We start from the raw sequence: 16,070 nt of genomic DNA, 5'->3' as shown, positions 1-16,070 counted from the left end.
TGACATATAATCCACCGTCTATTCTAGATCTACAAGGATGTGTGGTATAATCAGAGACCAAGCATATCTCTCTTTGAGAGCAATTAGACCAATAAATTGGCTGATTATCAAGATTTGAGAGATTGAGCCACCAAGGGATTGGGTCTTAATCAATCATGATTGCCAAGAGGTCATTGAGTTGCATGATTGAAGATGAGATGAGCTGGATTTAATCCAAAGAGAACAATATCTCCCAATCTCAATGAACTCCCCTATTCTTATCCTCCACATTCTTTATAGCTTTCTTTACTATTCTGTCAATCCCTATTCCCACTTACAATTAAGATATTTATGATTCTGCACTTTACATTATCGCCATTTTCTTTTATACACTTTACTGCTTCTCTTTATCTTTGAGTCATTTACTTTCCTGCTCCTTTACAATTTTATAATTATTTACAATTCTTCAATCATACTCTATATTGCTCAGCTTGACTAATTCACCAATTGATTAGAATTGCTCAAATCTACCAATCTCTGTGGATACGATCTCACTCCATTGTGGGTTATTACTTGACGATAATTTTTGTGTGCTTGCCAAAAGAACGGGTTCATAATCAAAATTTTGAGGGTAGTGAATTCCAGTCGTCAAGTTTTATGGCACCGTTGCCGGGGATTGGTTTGAATTTGACAATTACTAAATTGATTGGAGAGCTAGATTAAGCATTTTAATTACCTTGTTAATTCCTTTTCAATTTCTTTTCTCTTCTTTCTTATTTTATTTTGTTTTTGCTTTAATCATTTTAGTTACTCATTATTCATATTACCAATCTTTTTACTGCCATATTAACTGTTTGATCAATTTCATTAACCAAGCTAACCACTAACTTTAACAAGAATTTTCACTTCACTTGTCCTCTGCTGGCTATTTGTTGAATGTATGACAGGTAGAAGGGGAGAAACTTCATCCTCCTTCAATAGTGAACCTGAGAGGACCTTCTTTAGATTAAGGAGGGAAGCAAAAGGCAAAGGCATAATTGGAGAGGAAGTAGTGGAGCAAGATCTAGAAGCGATTATGGAGGAAGTGGTGCATAACCATGTTGGAGAGGAAGCTGGCAATCATGTTGGGCAAGAGAGGAGAGTCTTAGGCTCCTACGTCAACCCAAATCCAGGAAACTGTGGCAGTAGCATTCTGAAGCCAACAATCCATGCTAACAACTTTGAGTTGAAACCTCAACTCATCACACTTGTCTAGAATAATTGTTCATTTGGAGGGGGTGCCCAAGAGGACCCAAACCAACATCTCACTACATTCTTGAGGATATGCGACACTGTAAAATCCAATGGTGTACACCCTGACACGTACAAGCTACTCTTGTTCCCTTCCTCACTCAGAGATAAGGCAGCAAAATGGTTGGAGGCATTTCCCAAGAAGAGCTTGACCACTTAGGATGAAGTAGTGAACACGTTTCTAGCAAGATTCTACCACCACAAAGAGTTAATAAATTGAGAACTGAGGTGTAAACCTTCAGACAGCAAGATGGTGTAACACTTTATGAGGCCTGAGAGAGGTTCAGAGACTTGATAAGAAAGTGCGCTCCGGATATGTTCAACGAATGGGTTCAACTACACATCTTCTATGAAGGGCTATCATATGAAGCAAAAAAAGCTGTGGACCACTCTTCAAGGGGTTCACCCAACAAGAAGAAAACCATCAAAGAAGCCATAGATGTCATTGAGACTATAGCCAAAAAATGAATAATTCTATGCTTCAGAAAGAGCTGAAAAAAGAGGAGTGCTAGAACTCAACTCTATGGATGCCTTGTTAGCTCAAAACAAGGCAATCGCAGCACAATTAGCAGCCTTAACAAAGAAGGTTGAGGCAAGCCAAGTCTTAGTTGTCCAAGCTCAAGCACCACCACAAAAAGAAGATGCACCAGAAGCTAAATGTGAATGGAAGCAGGAAAACTATGTGAACAAACCCATCTAGACCACCATATGATCCAAACTCTAAGACATACAACCTAGGTTGGAAGAACTACCCGAATTTTGGGTTGGGAAACCAACAAGACCACAAACCATATCACTCTAATCATCACCCCAACCACAACCCCAACCACCAATCAAGCAACAACAGACCCTACCATAACTCATAAAACACATCATATCACCCCAAATAGCAAACACACAACAGCCTCTACCAAGATACATCAACCCCCACCCTGCAACCATGTGAAACCAACAGCAGTTTCTCAAAATTGGAGGTAGCCATACCACAATTGTCAACACAACTGACCGGAACTATCTTCACGATTTTGGAAAGATAGCTACAGGCTGATAGAAAGATAGATGCTAATCAGGAAGAGGTCAGATCTAACATAAATAATTAAGGGGCAGCAATTTCAAAGTTGGAGGCACAATTATGGAGCTTATATAAGCAAATACCTCTGTCCACACATACCTTTTCTAGTGACACCATGGTTAACCCAAGAGGAGAGTGTAAGGCCATAACACTAAGAAGTGGAAAGGTTGTAGAAGAAACAACACCAATTCAAAGCCACCAAGAAGAAGAAACTGCAAGGGAACCTAAAACCAAGAAGGAAGAAGAGATCCCTGCACCATCCCCACCAAAGCAAGTCCTAAAGCCTTATGTGTCGAAGGCACCCTACCCACAAAGACTGAGGAAGGATGGAAAAGACAGCCAGTTCTCTAGATTCCTAGAAATCTTCAAGAAGCTCCAGATCAACATACCTTTTGCTGAGATACTAGAACAAATGCCACTCTATGCTAAATTTTTAAAGGAGTTCATGACAAGGAAGAGGAATTGGGGAGAGAAAGAGACTGTAGTTCTCACTGAGGAGTGTAGTGCCATAATACAAAAGAAGCTTCCCCAGAAACTAAAAGATCATGGGAGCTTCCAAATCCCCTGTATCATTGGGAATATGAACATTGAGAAGGCATTATGTGATCTCGAAGCAAGCATAAACCTCATGTCTTTGGCCATGATAAAAAGAATGAGAATAGAGGAAGCCAAGCCAACAAGAATGGCACTCCAATTAGCTGACAGAACGTTTAAATTTCCCCATGGTGTGGTGGAAGATCTATTGGTGAAAGTGGGGGAATTCATCTTCCCAGCGGATTTTGTTGTGCTTGACATGGAGGAAGAAGCCAACACCTCAATCATCCTAAGAAGGTCATTCCTAGTTACTGCTGGAGCCATAATTGATGTTCAAAAAGGGGAGCTAGTCTTGAGATTACATGAAGAGATAATGGTTTTCAATGTCTTCAAGGCAATGAGTTACCCCAAGGAAGCCATTAATGAATGCATGATGGTGGATACCATTGAAAACTTGGATCAAGGAGTCCTAAAGGAAGAACAATGTGAAGAAACTCAAGAGCAAGATCATCAAGTCTCATATGGTGAGCTACCACTAGAGGCTATGGACAAACCAGTCATGATAGACAAGACAAGCAAGATGGAATTGGGGGCACCAAAGTTGGAACTGAAGATTCTACCCCAAGTTTAAAATATGCTTACTTGGGTGATAACAATACATACCCAGTGATCATTAACTCAAACCTGAAGGAGGAACAAGAAGAGGAGTTAATCCAAGTGTTAAAACAACATAAGGATGCTATAGGTTGGACACTTGCGGATCTAAAGGGAATCAGTCCATCAATGTGCATGCACAAGATCCTACTTAAGGAAGGTGCAAAGCCCTCAAGATAGCAACAGAGAAGGCTGAACCCAACAATGAATGAGGTAGTCCAAAAGGAGGTGTTGAAACTATGGCAAGTAGGGGTGATTTACCTTATCTCAGACAGCCCTTGGGTAAGCCCTGTCCAAGTGGTTCCTAAGAAAGGACGGGTCACTGTTGTACCAAACAAGAAAAATGAACTAATACCTACAAGAACAGTGACAAGATGGCGCATGTGCATTTACTATAGGAAACTTAATGAAGCCACCCGGAAAGACCACTTCCCCCTACCTTGCATGGACCAGATGCTTGAAAGACTCGCAGGACATGAATATTACAGCTTTCTGGATGGCTACTCTAGCTACAACAAAATAGTTATAGACCCAAAGGATCAGGAGAAAACCTCTTTTACGTGTCCCTATGGAGTTTTTGCTTATAGGAGAATGCCCTTTGGATTATGTAATGCACCTGCAACATTCCAAAGGTGCATGCTCTCCATCTTTTCAGACATGATTGAGAAGTTCATAGAAGTGTTTATGGATGACTTCTTTGTGTTTGGGGATTCATATTCTGATTGCCTACATCATCTTGCCATGGTGCTAAAGAGATGCCAATAAACCAACCTGGTTTTAAACTGGGAGTAGTGCCATTTCATGGTAACTGGAGGGGTGGTTCTTGGTCATAAGATCTCTGAGAAGGGCATAGAAGTAGAGAAGGCAAAGGTGGAAGTAATTGAGAAGTTGCCTCCACCTTGCAATGTCAAGGCAATTAGAAGCTTTTTGGGACATGTTGGGTTTTATAGGAGGTTTATAAAAGATTTTTCAAAGATTGCCAAACCCCTCAGCAACCTACTTTTCTCAAATACTCCCTTTGTTTTTGATAGAGAGTGTATATTAGCCTTTGGTGAACTTAAAAATAGACTTTTCTCTGCACCTATTATAGCACCACCTAGCTGGGATCTACCCTTTGAATTAATGTGTGATGCATCTGATTTCATTGTTGGTGCTGTTCTAGGACAAAGGAAAGACAAGCTAGTGTATGTTATTTACAATGCTAGCAAAGTCCTCAATGAGAATCAAAGGAACTACACCACTACAGAGAAGGAACTTTTATCCATAGTCTTTGCTTTTCATAAGTTTAGATCATATCGTATTGGCTCAAAAGTTACTATTTTCACTGATCATGCAGCCCTCAAATATCTGTTGACCAAGCAAGAATCCAAGCCTAGGTTGATAAGGTGGGTCTTGCTATTTCAAGAATTCAACAAAGAGATAAAAGATAGAAGTGGAGCAGAGAACAAGGTGGCTGATCATTTATCAAGAATCCCACATGAAGAGGATGAAGCACAGCAACTTGAAGTGAATGAAAGTTTCCCTGATGAGCAGATGATAATGATTCAAGAAAGCCCTTGGTTTGCTAATATAGCCAAGTTCAAGGCTATTGGGAAGTTTCCCACCAACATCAACAAGCACATGAGGAGGAAGCTACTCAATGATGCTAAACACTACATCTGGGATGAGACATACTTGTTCAAAAAGGGTGTTGATGGAATCTTGAGGAGATGTATTTTATAAGAAGAAGGGCAAGAACTGTTGTAGCAATGCCATGGATCTGCATATGGAGGCCATTTTAGTGGAGAAAGAATAGCAGCAAAGGTGCTCCAATGTGGATTCTTTTGGCCAATAATATTTAAAGTTGCTAAGAAATTGGTGTCAAGGTGCAATGAATGGCAAAGAGCTGGCAATCTACCCAAGAAGAATGAGATGCCACAACAGTTTATCCTAGAACTTGAGTTGTTTGATGTATGGAGAATTGACTTCATGGGTCATTTCCCTACCTCATACTCAAACAAGTACATTCTAGTGGCAGTGGACTATGTATCTAAGGGGATGGAGGCCATTGCAGCACCAACAAATGATAACAAGGTAGTCATGAACTTCCTTAGGAGGAACATCTTCAGCCGATTTGGAGTCCCCAGAGCTCTTATTAGTGATGTAGGGAGCCACTTCTGCAACAGATCATTGGAAGCCCCCCTCTTGAGATATGGAGTGAAACAAAAGGTTGCAACACCTTATCACCCTCAAACAATTGGGCAGTGACGATCGGATTTCTATCGGTAAAGAAATTCACAAATATAATCGCATTGTAAGTATAGCTTCTAAACCAATAGAAAATCCTTTCGTACAAAAGTTTTGGTTGTCACAAGTAACAAACCTAGTAAAATTTATAAACCGAAGTATTCAAACCTCGGGTCATCTTCTCAAGGAATTGCATGGAAGTATTCTTATTATTGGTTATGAGTTTTCTAGGAAATTCGGAGTTTGGGTAATAGGCATGGATATAATTATAAATTAAAGCAATATACATTAAAAGAGATTTATATATATCTAAATAAAAAACATTGACTGGTAGAATGATTAATTGGAAGTTCTATCCCTGTTGGATTTTCCAAGTGTAATGGTAATTGGTTGTTGTTCTACTTAGTTATCCTTTACTAAATAAAGAAAAATTAAGTTAGGAGCTAACTTCTAGGCACACGTCCTAATCCTCTCCCTTGGGAAGGATTAGTGTTAGCGGCCAGAGAGCCAATCACCAATTAACTCTTGAGTCTTCCAACTCAAGGGTCTCCAATTTATTAATTCATCAATTAAAGCCAAGAATATAAAAAGCTAAGTAAAAATCATAAATCTGAAATACCTCAATTTGCATTAATAAAAGAAATCAAATCTAACATGAAAACGTTCATAAATTAAACTGGGAAAATAAATAAAAGGAACATTAAACCTGGAAATTGAGAAGAAGAAATCCTAAATCCTAAGAGAGAGGAGAGAGCCTCTCTCTCTAAAACTACATCTAAAAACTAAAATTGTGAATTATAAATGAATGATGATGAATGAATGGATTCTCCCACTTTATAGTCTCTAATCTATGTTTTCTGGGCCGAAAACTGGGTCAAAAACAGCCCAGAAATCGCTGATTGCGAATTCTATCACCTTGATTTTTGTCACTGCCATGCATCCGAGTGGAGCACGCATTCGCATCACCTAGCTGTATCGGCACTATATAAAATTATATATCATTTCGAAGCCCTGGACGTTAGCTTTCCAACGCAACTGAAACTGCATCATTTGGACCTTTGTAGCTCAAGTTATGACCGTTTGAGTGCGAAGAGGTCAGGTTGACAGCTTTGGCAATTCCTTCAGTTTCTTGTATTCCTTCCACTTTTGCATGCTCCCTTTCCATCCTCTGAGCCATTCCTGCCCTATAAACTCTGAAATCACTTAACACACATACCAAGGCATCAAATGATAATAAGAGATGATTAAAATACACAAATTAAAGACTCTATGAAGCAAGTTTTCAATCATAGAACGAATTCTGGGAAGGAATTGTAAAACCATGCAAATAGTATGAATAAGTGTGCAAAGACTTGATAAAAACCACTCAATTAAACACAAGATAAACCATAAAATAGTGGTTTATCAATCTCCCCACACTTAAATATTAGCATGTCCTCATGCTAAGCTCAAGAGAACTAAATGAGTGAAGGGGAATGGTAGAATGTATGAAATGAAACATATCTATATGAATGCAACTAAATGTGAAATGCTTCTACCTACTTGGTTAAAAATAAATAAGTTCTACAAGACAAACATAAATCAAATTCCACTAATTCAAACCATACAGTAAAAACAAGTAAACTTGTAAGAAGGTAGCTCATGAAAGCAGGGAATATAGAATCAAGCATTGAACCCTCACTGGTAGTGTATATCACTCTAGTCTCTCAAGTGTATAGGGTAATTCACTCTACTCCTCTCCAATCATGCTTTCTAAACTTTGTTCTTCATCTAACCAATCAACAAATATTTAGTATACCAATGCAAACATCATGAGGTCTTTTCAGCGTTGTAATGGGGCTAAGGTAAGGGTGAGGGTATATGTATGGCCAAGTGAGCTATAATATGAATCTTTGACTAACCTAAGCTCTCACCTATACACACACTCTATATACTTTTAAATTCATGCCTAGCTACCCAAAATTCCCACTTTTGCATTACATACTCATGCATCAACCTTTATTTTAATTTTATCACATATGAATTGATATTTTTATTAACTTAACCTTGCATTGGGGTAATTTTGTCCCCTTATTTATTTACTTATTTATTGAATATTTTTGGATTTTTCTCTTTTTCTCTCTTTTTTTTTACTTGGAAATAAACATAACATATCAATGCACATGGATTTTTTTTTTTGGTCTCACATGAGTAGGTACCCAAATTTCCAATATTTTATCAAAGTAAAAAACATAACACATTCCCTTATTAACCCATGTTCCCACAGTTTTCCCACACTTAGTTGATACACAATCTCTATCTTAAGCTTAACCAAAGATTCAATTAGGGTAATTAATTGTTTTCCGCTTAAGGCTAGTGATGTGGTAAAATATAGAATAAATGGGATTAGAAAGCTCAAAGTGGCTAACAAGGGTGACATAAAAGGGTAGGCTTATTTGGGATAAGTGAGCAAAAATAAATAATGGCCTCAATCATATGCAAGCATGTAAATATACTAAACATTGGACATATAGAACCAAACAAAGTAAAGATTGCAATCATAGGGAAGAAAACACACAAGAATAAAATTCATGGTTTAAATAGTGTAACCATGTAATTAGGCTCAAAATCTTATGGGTTGTGTGTTCTTAGCTTTTTAAACTATCTTCCAAATACAACTTCAAACAAATTTAACAAAAATTTTCAATTTAAATTAGTGAAATACTATAAAAATTTATTGAAAAAGAAAATATTACTTCAACCAAGTAGTAACTAAATGCATAAAATTAAACAAACATGCAATCAAATATGCAAATGCAACAATGAACAAACAAAGAAAATAGAATATTGGTGTTGAAAAGAAGGTAACTAACCCCTGGAAGTCGGTATCGATCTCCCCACACTTAAAGATTTCACCGTCCTCGGTGCATGCAGAGATGTACAAGTGGACGAGTGGTTCCGCAACTATTGCTCTTTTTGTTCCTTTTCTTGCTGATGGTTTGGGAGTAGCTTTCTCTTTTCCTTTCTTGGTGGCCATCCTAAAAAAAGGGAAAAAATAAGTACATGTAAAGCTAAGGGTTCGAGCAAGGGAGAGGATAGTATGATAATCAATGCACGGTAAAGAGGGATGTCGTTAACACATGGTCATGACTTCATGTGAAAAGTTCATCAATGGAAATATAGCAAGTGCATGTAATGACAATTAAATGCAAGATGTTTATTGGCATGCTGGCAAAGGCATGAGTAGCATAGATCAAGCACTAAATGTCCGAGTTAGATTATCATCTCTTTCAAACTAACAATCTGTTTGTATTGACAATTATATTTTAATTAATAACATAGAAAAGGGGTTTTGTGAAAAACAGGCATTGAAGTAGTAGGATAACATAAAAGTAGTGCATGATGCAATACGGGCTTTTTCACAAACACTTAGCATGCATGGTAAATAGGTTATTGAAAGTATTAAATTGAACATGCAAGCAACCCTATAAAAAGTAATATATAATTGTCAAACAATTCCTTAATAATCCACAAGCAAAATATAGAAAATAATGACCCAAATAAATTTCCAACACCAATTAAAAGAAAAAGAAAGAAAAAAAAACATAGACAATGAAAGTAAAAAGAAAAAGAAGAAGAAAACATAAAAATAAGAATAAAAATAGAAAAGTAAAGAGGGAAGAAGAAAAGAAAAACCTTGATAATGGTGGTAAAAAAAAGGATGTAGAAAGTGAGAAAGAAGGAAGAAGGAAGAAGGGAGAAGAAAGAAATAAGAAGGGATAAGAAAAAATAGGATTTGGGGAAGAAAAGATAAGATATTTGGCTGATCTGGATAAGCTGTGCGCTGCATGTGACGCGGACACGTGAGTGACGCGGTTGCGTGGTGTGCGGTGTTTTCAAGTGACACGAACGCGTGGGTCACACGGTCGCGTGAGTTGATTTGTGCTATTGGCGCAAGAGCAGCTTCGCATTCGCGCAACTCTCTGTTTGGAACTCATTCGCCAAATTTTAGGGTGACGCGTCCGTGTGGTTGACGCGATCGCGTGAATGGCTATATTTTGAAAACGATGCGGACACGTGGAGCACGCGTTCGCGTGGTAGAGCTTGTGCTTGTAGCATGATTCCAGCCCCACTCCATCACAGTTTGCTACCATACACCCGTTTACGTCGATTTTACAGGGCCACGCGTTTGCGTGGGTGACGCGGACGCGTGGGAGGCTCTTTTTCAGAATGACGCGGACGCGTTATTGACGTGGTCGCGTAGGCATGGTTGTGCCTAAGGCACGCCTCCAGCCACGCTCTCGCGTGACTTTCTATTCAATTTTCTTTTCTTCCCAATGCACTTGTGACGCGGACGCGTCAGCGACGCTTACACGTCGAGTGCGTGTTTTTTTTTTTTTATATGCAAAAATGCAGAATGCAATGCTAATGCGGATGTTATGAATAATTCCAGGTTCAATGAAATAAAATAAAATAAAATTCAAAAACAAACAAAACTAAATAAAATTATAATTGAAAAAGGATTTAACGATCATACCATGGTAGGTTGTCTCCCACCTAGCACTTTTAGTTATAGTCCTTAAGTTGGACATTTGATGAGCTCCTTGTTATGGTGGCTTGTGCTTGAACACATCCTGAAACTTCCACCAATGCTTGGACTTCCAATAAGCTCTATGAAGAACTGAAGATTGATGGTTTAGAAGTTATAGTAAACTCTCGTTGTAAGTATAGTTACTAAACCAAGCAATCAACCTTTCTTAAAAACGTTTTGGTTGTCACAAGTAACAAACCCTTTTAAAATTGATAACCGAGTATTCAAACCTCGGGTCGTCTTCTCAAGGAATTGCAGGGAGGTATGTTCTTATTATTGGTTATGGGTTTTGTAAATTGGAGTTTTGAAAGTCGGGAACAAGTAAATTAAAGGACAAATAAAATAAATAATTGACTATAAAATAAACTCTTGGCAAGATATGAAAATTCGGATGTTCTATCCTAGTTACTCCTATAAGAATGGAAGTTAATCCCACTTAGTTAACCTTTGCGTAAGCAAGGGAAAGTCCAGTGAACCAATTGGTTAGATTTCCCAAGTCCTAGCCAAATCCTAAGGAAAGACTAGAGTTAGTGGAATTCCAGTTAATTAGCCGACATAACAATCAATCATGAATAGTTGAGAACTCAAGAGCTTCCAGTTAATCAATTAAAGCCAATAATATAAAAAGCTAAATAAGAATCTTAGATCTAAAATACTTCAAATTGAATTAATAAAAGTATCAAAAGTAACATGGGCAGTTGTAGCCAAATAAAGAAGTTGAGTTAAACATAGGAATCCATAAACTAAATTGAGGAAATAAATAAAAGGAACATTGAACCTGATATGAAGATGAAATAATCCTGAAGTGAAAAGAAATCCTAATCCTAAAATAAATTCTAATCCTAATCCTAATCCTAAGAGAGAGGAGAGAACCTCTCTTACTAAAAACTACATCTAAAACTAAAAATTATGAATTATGAAAAGCCTGATGAGTCTCTGCATGTTCCCTGACTTTAATCTGTGTTTCTGGGCCGAAAACTGGGTTGAAATCCGGCCCAGAATCTCCGCCGGCAACTTTTGTAATTCTGCAGATCGCGCACGTCACGCGGACGCATCATTCTGCGTTTTTCTTTTCCATGCGGGCGCGTCGTCTATGCCTCCGCGTCGCTTCTGCTTTTCCAATCCGCGCGTCCGCGTCACTGGTGCGGCCGCGTCACTGCGAATTCCTTTCTTCCGCGCGGTCGCGTTGCTGACGCGTACGCATCACTGATAAACCACTATTTTCTGGTTTATCTTATGCTCAATTGAGTGGTTTTTATCAACTCTTTACTCACTTATTCATACAATTCGCATGTTTTACATTTTCCTTCCTGATTTTGTGCTATGATTGAAAACATGCTTCTTTGATCTTATATTTGCTTATTATTAATCCTCTCTTATTACCATTAGATGCCTTGACATGTGTGTTAAGTGATTTCAGAGATTACAGGGCAGGAATGGCTTAGAGGATGAAAAAGAAGCATGCAAAAGTGGAAGGAATACAAGAAGCTGGAGGAATTGCTATGCTGTCCAGCCTGACCTCTTTGCACTCAAATGGCTATAACTTTAGCTACAGAGGTCCAAATGATGCGGTTCCAGTTGCGTTGGAAAGCTAACGTCCGGAGCTTCGATTTGATATATAATTTCCCATACTTGTCTCGAAGTTAGGCGACGCGAACGCGTGAATGACGCACCCGCGTCGCATCTGCGAATAGCAATCCGCGCAGACGCATGGATGACGCCTCCGCGTCACTTGGCCGCGACCTGTACGGACCAGAAAGTGCTGGAAGTGACTTCTGAGCTGTTTCTAATCCAGTTTTTGGCCCAGAGAACACAAATTAGAGGCTATAAAGTGGGAGAATGCATCCATTCATGATTAGGCTCTTAAAATTCACGATTTTAGGATTAGATGTAGTTTTTAGAGAGAGAGGTTCTCTCCTCTCTCTTAGGATTTAGGATTAGGATTTTTAGAAATTAGGGATTTATCTCATCTTCACATCAGGTTCAATATTCCTTTATTTTGACTTCTCTTCTACTTTGAGATACTTTAATGCTTTTATTTGTATTTGATTTATGTTGCCCAATTGGCTTATAAACTTTTCCATGTTAGATTTTATTGCTTTGAATGTATGTTATTTGAGGTATTCCAGATATTGATGATTTTAATTAGCTCTCTACATTCTTGGTTTTGGTTAAGAAATCAGTAACTCAAGAGTTATCTCAACTCAATATAATTGATAATTGTTATCTTTGCTAATTGAATTAAACTTCAATAATCCCAACCTTTTCTTAGGAAATAAATAGGATTCGAATATCAAACTAATTAGTCGCTTGACTTTCCTTTGCTTTGGTAAAGGTCAACTAAGTAGAATTAAGATTCAACTTTCATTATTATTGATAAGGATAACTAAGTCTGGACTTCCAATTTCTCATACCTTGCCAAGAGTTTATTTTATCGTCAATTATTTATTTTACTTGTCATTCATCATAATTGTTCCTCATTCTTAAAACCCCCAATTTACAAACTCAACCAATAATAAGAACATACCTTCCTGCAATTACTTGAGAAGACGACCCGAGGTTTAAATACTTTGGTTATAAGTTTATTTAGGGGTTTGTTATTTGTGACAACCAAAACTTTTGTACGAAGGGATTTCTGTTAGTTTAGAAGCTATATCTACAACGCGAATATTTTTATAAATTCTTTACTAGCAAAAATCCTAACGTCAGTCACTTCTCGCTGGCCATCTCCTCAATTTCTTGTGTTCCTTCCATTTTTGCAAGCTTCCTTCCCAATCTCTCACTCATTCATGCCATATAAAGCCTAAAACGCTTAACACACAGATCAAGGCATCAAATGGTAGTAAGAGAGGATTAGGATTAGCTAAATTAAGACCAAAGAAGCATGTTTTCTGTTCATACCCTGACCGAGCTCCCCAAACTCGGTAAGATCATAGAAGGTCCGACCTCGTCCCAAGGCCCACGCCTGAGGTCGGACCTCGGACAAATAAGCTAAGAAGGCCCATCAAAAAGGAACGAAGCCCAAAACCTAAAGGCCGAAAAGGCCTAGGAAAGGCGGTTCCACAAAGATAGGGATAAAACTCCCAAAAGATAAGATAAGATAAGAATATCTTATCCAGGGAAGATCACAGCCAACTACTATAAATACACTGGAGCACCCAGGTATAACTCATACTCTAATTCTACTCAATATCTGCTTGGACCCATGCTAACTTAAGCATCGGAGTGTCATTGCAGGTACAACCACCAACCACTCCACATATCAAGCTCGGGTCCCTGACCCCCACCTTGGGCCTCACCAAGACGTCCGAGCTACTCGTTTCAGGTAACCCTCGGAACATTTTCAATCATGTAATAATTTTAGGAAGGAAATATAAATGCATGCTAATTATATGAATAAGTGGGTAAAGACCATGATAAAACCACACAATTAAACACATTGTAAATCATAAAATAGTGGTTTATCAACCTCCCCACACTTAAACATTAGCATGTCCTCATGCTAAACTCAAGGAGACCAAATAAATGAGTAGGGAAAGGCAAGACTTATGGAATGCAACCTATGAATGTGAATGCAACTATATGCAAAGATGATTCTACCTAGTTGGTGAAAAAGTAAATAAATCTTCCAAGAACAAATATGAACTGGATTTCACTAATTCAAATCACATAGAATTGAGCGCTAAACCCTTACTGGTAGTGTATATCACTCTAACTCTCAAGTGTCTAGGGTCAATTCTCTCAATTCTCTACTAATCTTGCTTTCTATAGCTTTCTCTTCATTTAACAATCAACAAAAATTTAATGCACCAATACACAAATCAAGAGGTCTTTTAAGGGTTGTAATGGGGTTAGGGTCAAGGTAGGATTGAATTTGGCCAAGTGGACTAAAATCTGAATCTTTAATTAACATAAACTTTCCACCTAACTTAAGACAATTCATTTAATTAAAATACAAAATCTAACTTTCCATTAACTGTGTTTACTACATATTTATGCATTCCAAGTTTTGAGTACAGCTCATATGCATTGATTTCACTATTTATTTTGGGGCATTTTGTCCCCTTTTATTAATTGCTCTTTTCTTTTTCTTTTTCACTTTTTTTTTTATTTTTCTCAATGCATATGATTAAAGTATTAAATGCAATAACATGTGCTCAACCATTATTTTGCACATTTTCACTAAAATATACAACGCCCAATTATTCAAACCAAATATTTTCAAACCCAACTTCCCCACACTTAAATCATGAGCACTTTTACTAGTCTAAGCTAACTAAGGATTCAAATTAAGGACATTATTATTTTCCGCTTAGAGTTAGTAATGAGCTAAAGTAAAGAACAAATGGGTATATTAGGCTCAAATTGGTTTGCAAAGGATAATGAAAGGGTAAGGCCATATGGGTATGTAAGCTTAGTGAAACAAGGACCTCAATCATATCAGTGCATGCATACATCAAACAATGGAAATATAGAATTAAGCAAGACAAAGATCACAATTTTAGAGAGAAAAACACACACTAAAAATAAAATATTGGTTGATAAAATGCAACCAATCAAATAGGCTCAAAATCTCACTGGTTTTGTGTGTTCGAGCTTTAAACCATGTTCCAAAATAAGATTTCTTCAAACAAGTTTTTCAAAAAATTTTATTCAAATTAGTAAAATACTATAAAAATTTCTTGAAAAAGAAAATATTACATTAACCTAGTGGTAAAATATGCACAAAAACAAACATGCAATCAAACATGCAAATGCAATAATGAATAAACAAAGAAAATAAAACAATGGTGTTGAAAAGAAGAAAATAACTAACCCATGGAGATCGGTACGACCTCCCCACACTTAAATATTGCACCATCCTCGGTGCATGCTAAGATGTGCAGGTGGACAGGTTGTTCCAACTGATGCTTTTCTCCAAAGATTGTGCAGATGGACTTGTCTTGTCTCCCCATCTAAACGTCTTCCAGTTCCCCTCCGGGTGGTCATCCTGAAAGAAAAAGGGAAGAAAAGTAACCCAGAAATAAAAATAAGAAAATAAATGAAGTATGGATGGGTTAATGCCAAATGATAAGGGTCTCATTTACATGGAAGCTTCAACATGTACGTGAGAAAACAATAAAAGCCATGGCATGCCAGTGGTACAAAATGTACAACAATGGGGAAGAGAGTGGGTAAAGAAAGACAATGTAAGTTCATGTCAATGCAAAAGGAATACAAGTATCATAAAAGATTGACATTGACAGAAAAATAGCATCACCCAACATTGTAAAACACGTCACGAAAAATTATACCAGAAAAGATGCAACAGTTAAATAAGAAAATCAACACCAAAGGAAAAATAATAAATTTAGAAAAGAAAAGAAAAATATGCAATAATTAAAATGCAATGAATGAAATATGCAAATAAATAAAATGAAAGATAAGAAGAATGAGAAGGGAAAGAAGTGAGTAAGAAAGGAAGGAGGGAAAAATTAGGATTGGGGAAGAAAAGATAAGATATTTGGCAAATTAGGATAAGCTGTGCGGCGCAAGCGATGCGGACACGTGGGGCACGCGGTCGCGTGACTTGCGTTTGAAGTTAATCGACGCGGTCGCGTCGGTCACGCGGTCGCGTGACACGTTTTATGCTACTGGAGCGAGGGCAGCCTCGCGCTCGCACAACTCTCTGTTCAGAATCTTATTTTGCCAAATTTTGGGTGACGCGATCGCGTGGTCGTCGCGATCATGTGAGTGGCCAATATG

The 16,070-nt window shown here is 37.7% G+C and overlaps 1 protein-coding gene across 1 annotated transcript; it reads left to right on the top strand.

Moving 5' to 3' along the window:
- Positions 1 to 5,068: 5,068 nt before the first annotated feature.
- LOC140175636 (uncharacterized) lies at positions 5,069 to 5,776 on the top strand. The gene is made up of 2 exons (XM_072204163.1): positions 5,069 to 5,240; positions 5,373 to 5,776. Exons 1-2 carry the CDS (start codon positions 5,069 to 5,071, stop codon positions 5,774 to 5,776), a joined length of 576 nt encoding a protein of 191 aa, XP_072060264.1.
- The last annotated feature ends 10,294 nt before the right edge of the window (positions 5,777 to 16,070 follow it).

The sequence above is a fragment of the Arachis hypogaea genome, chromosome 10, assembly GCF_003086295.3.
Source record: "Arachis hypogaea cultivar Tifrunner chromosome 10, arahy.Tifrunner.gnm2.J5K5, whole genome shotgun sequence".
Lineage (NCBI taxonomy): Eukaryota > Viridiplantae > Streptophyta > Magnoliopsida > Fabales > Fabaceae > Arachis > Arachis hypogaea.
Note: the sequence above shows the minus strand (reverse complement) of the source record. Positions and strands in the feature narration are given on the sequence as shown.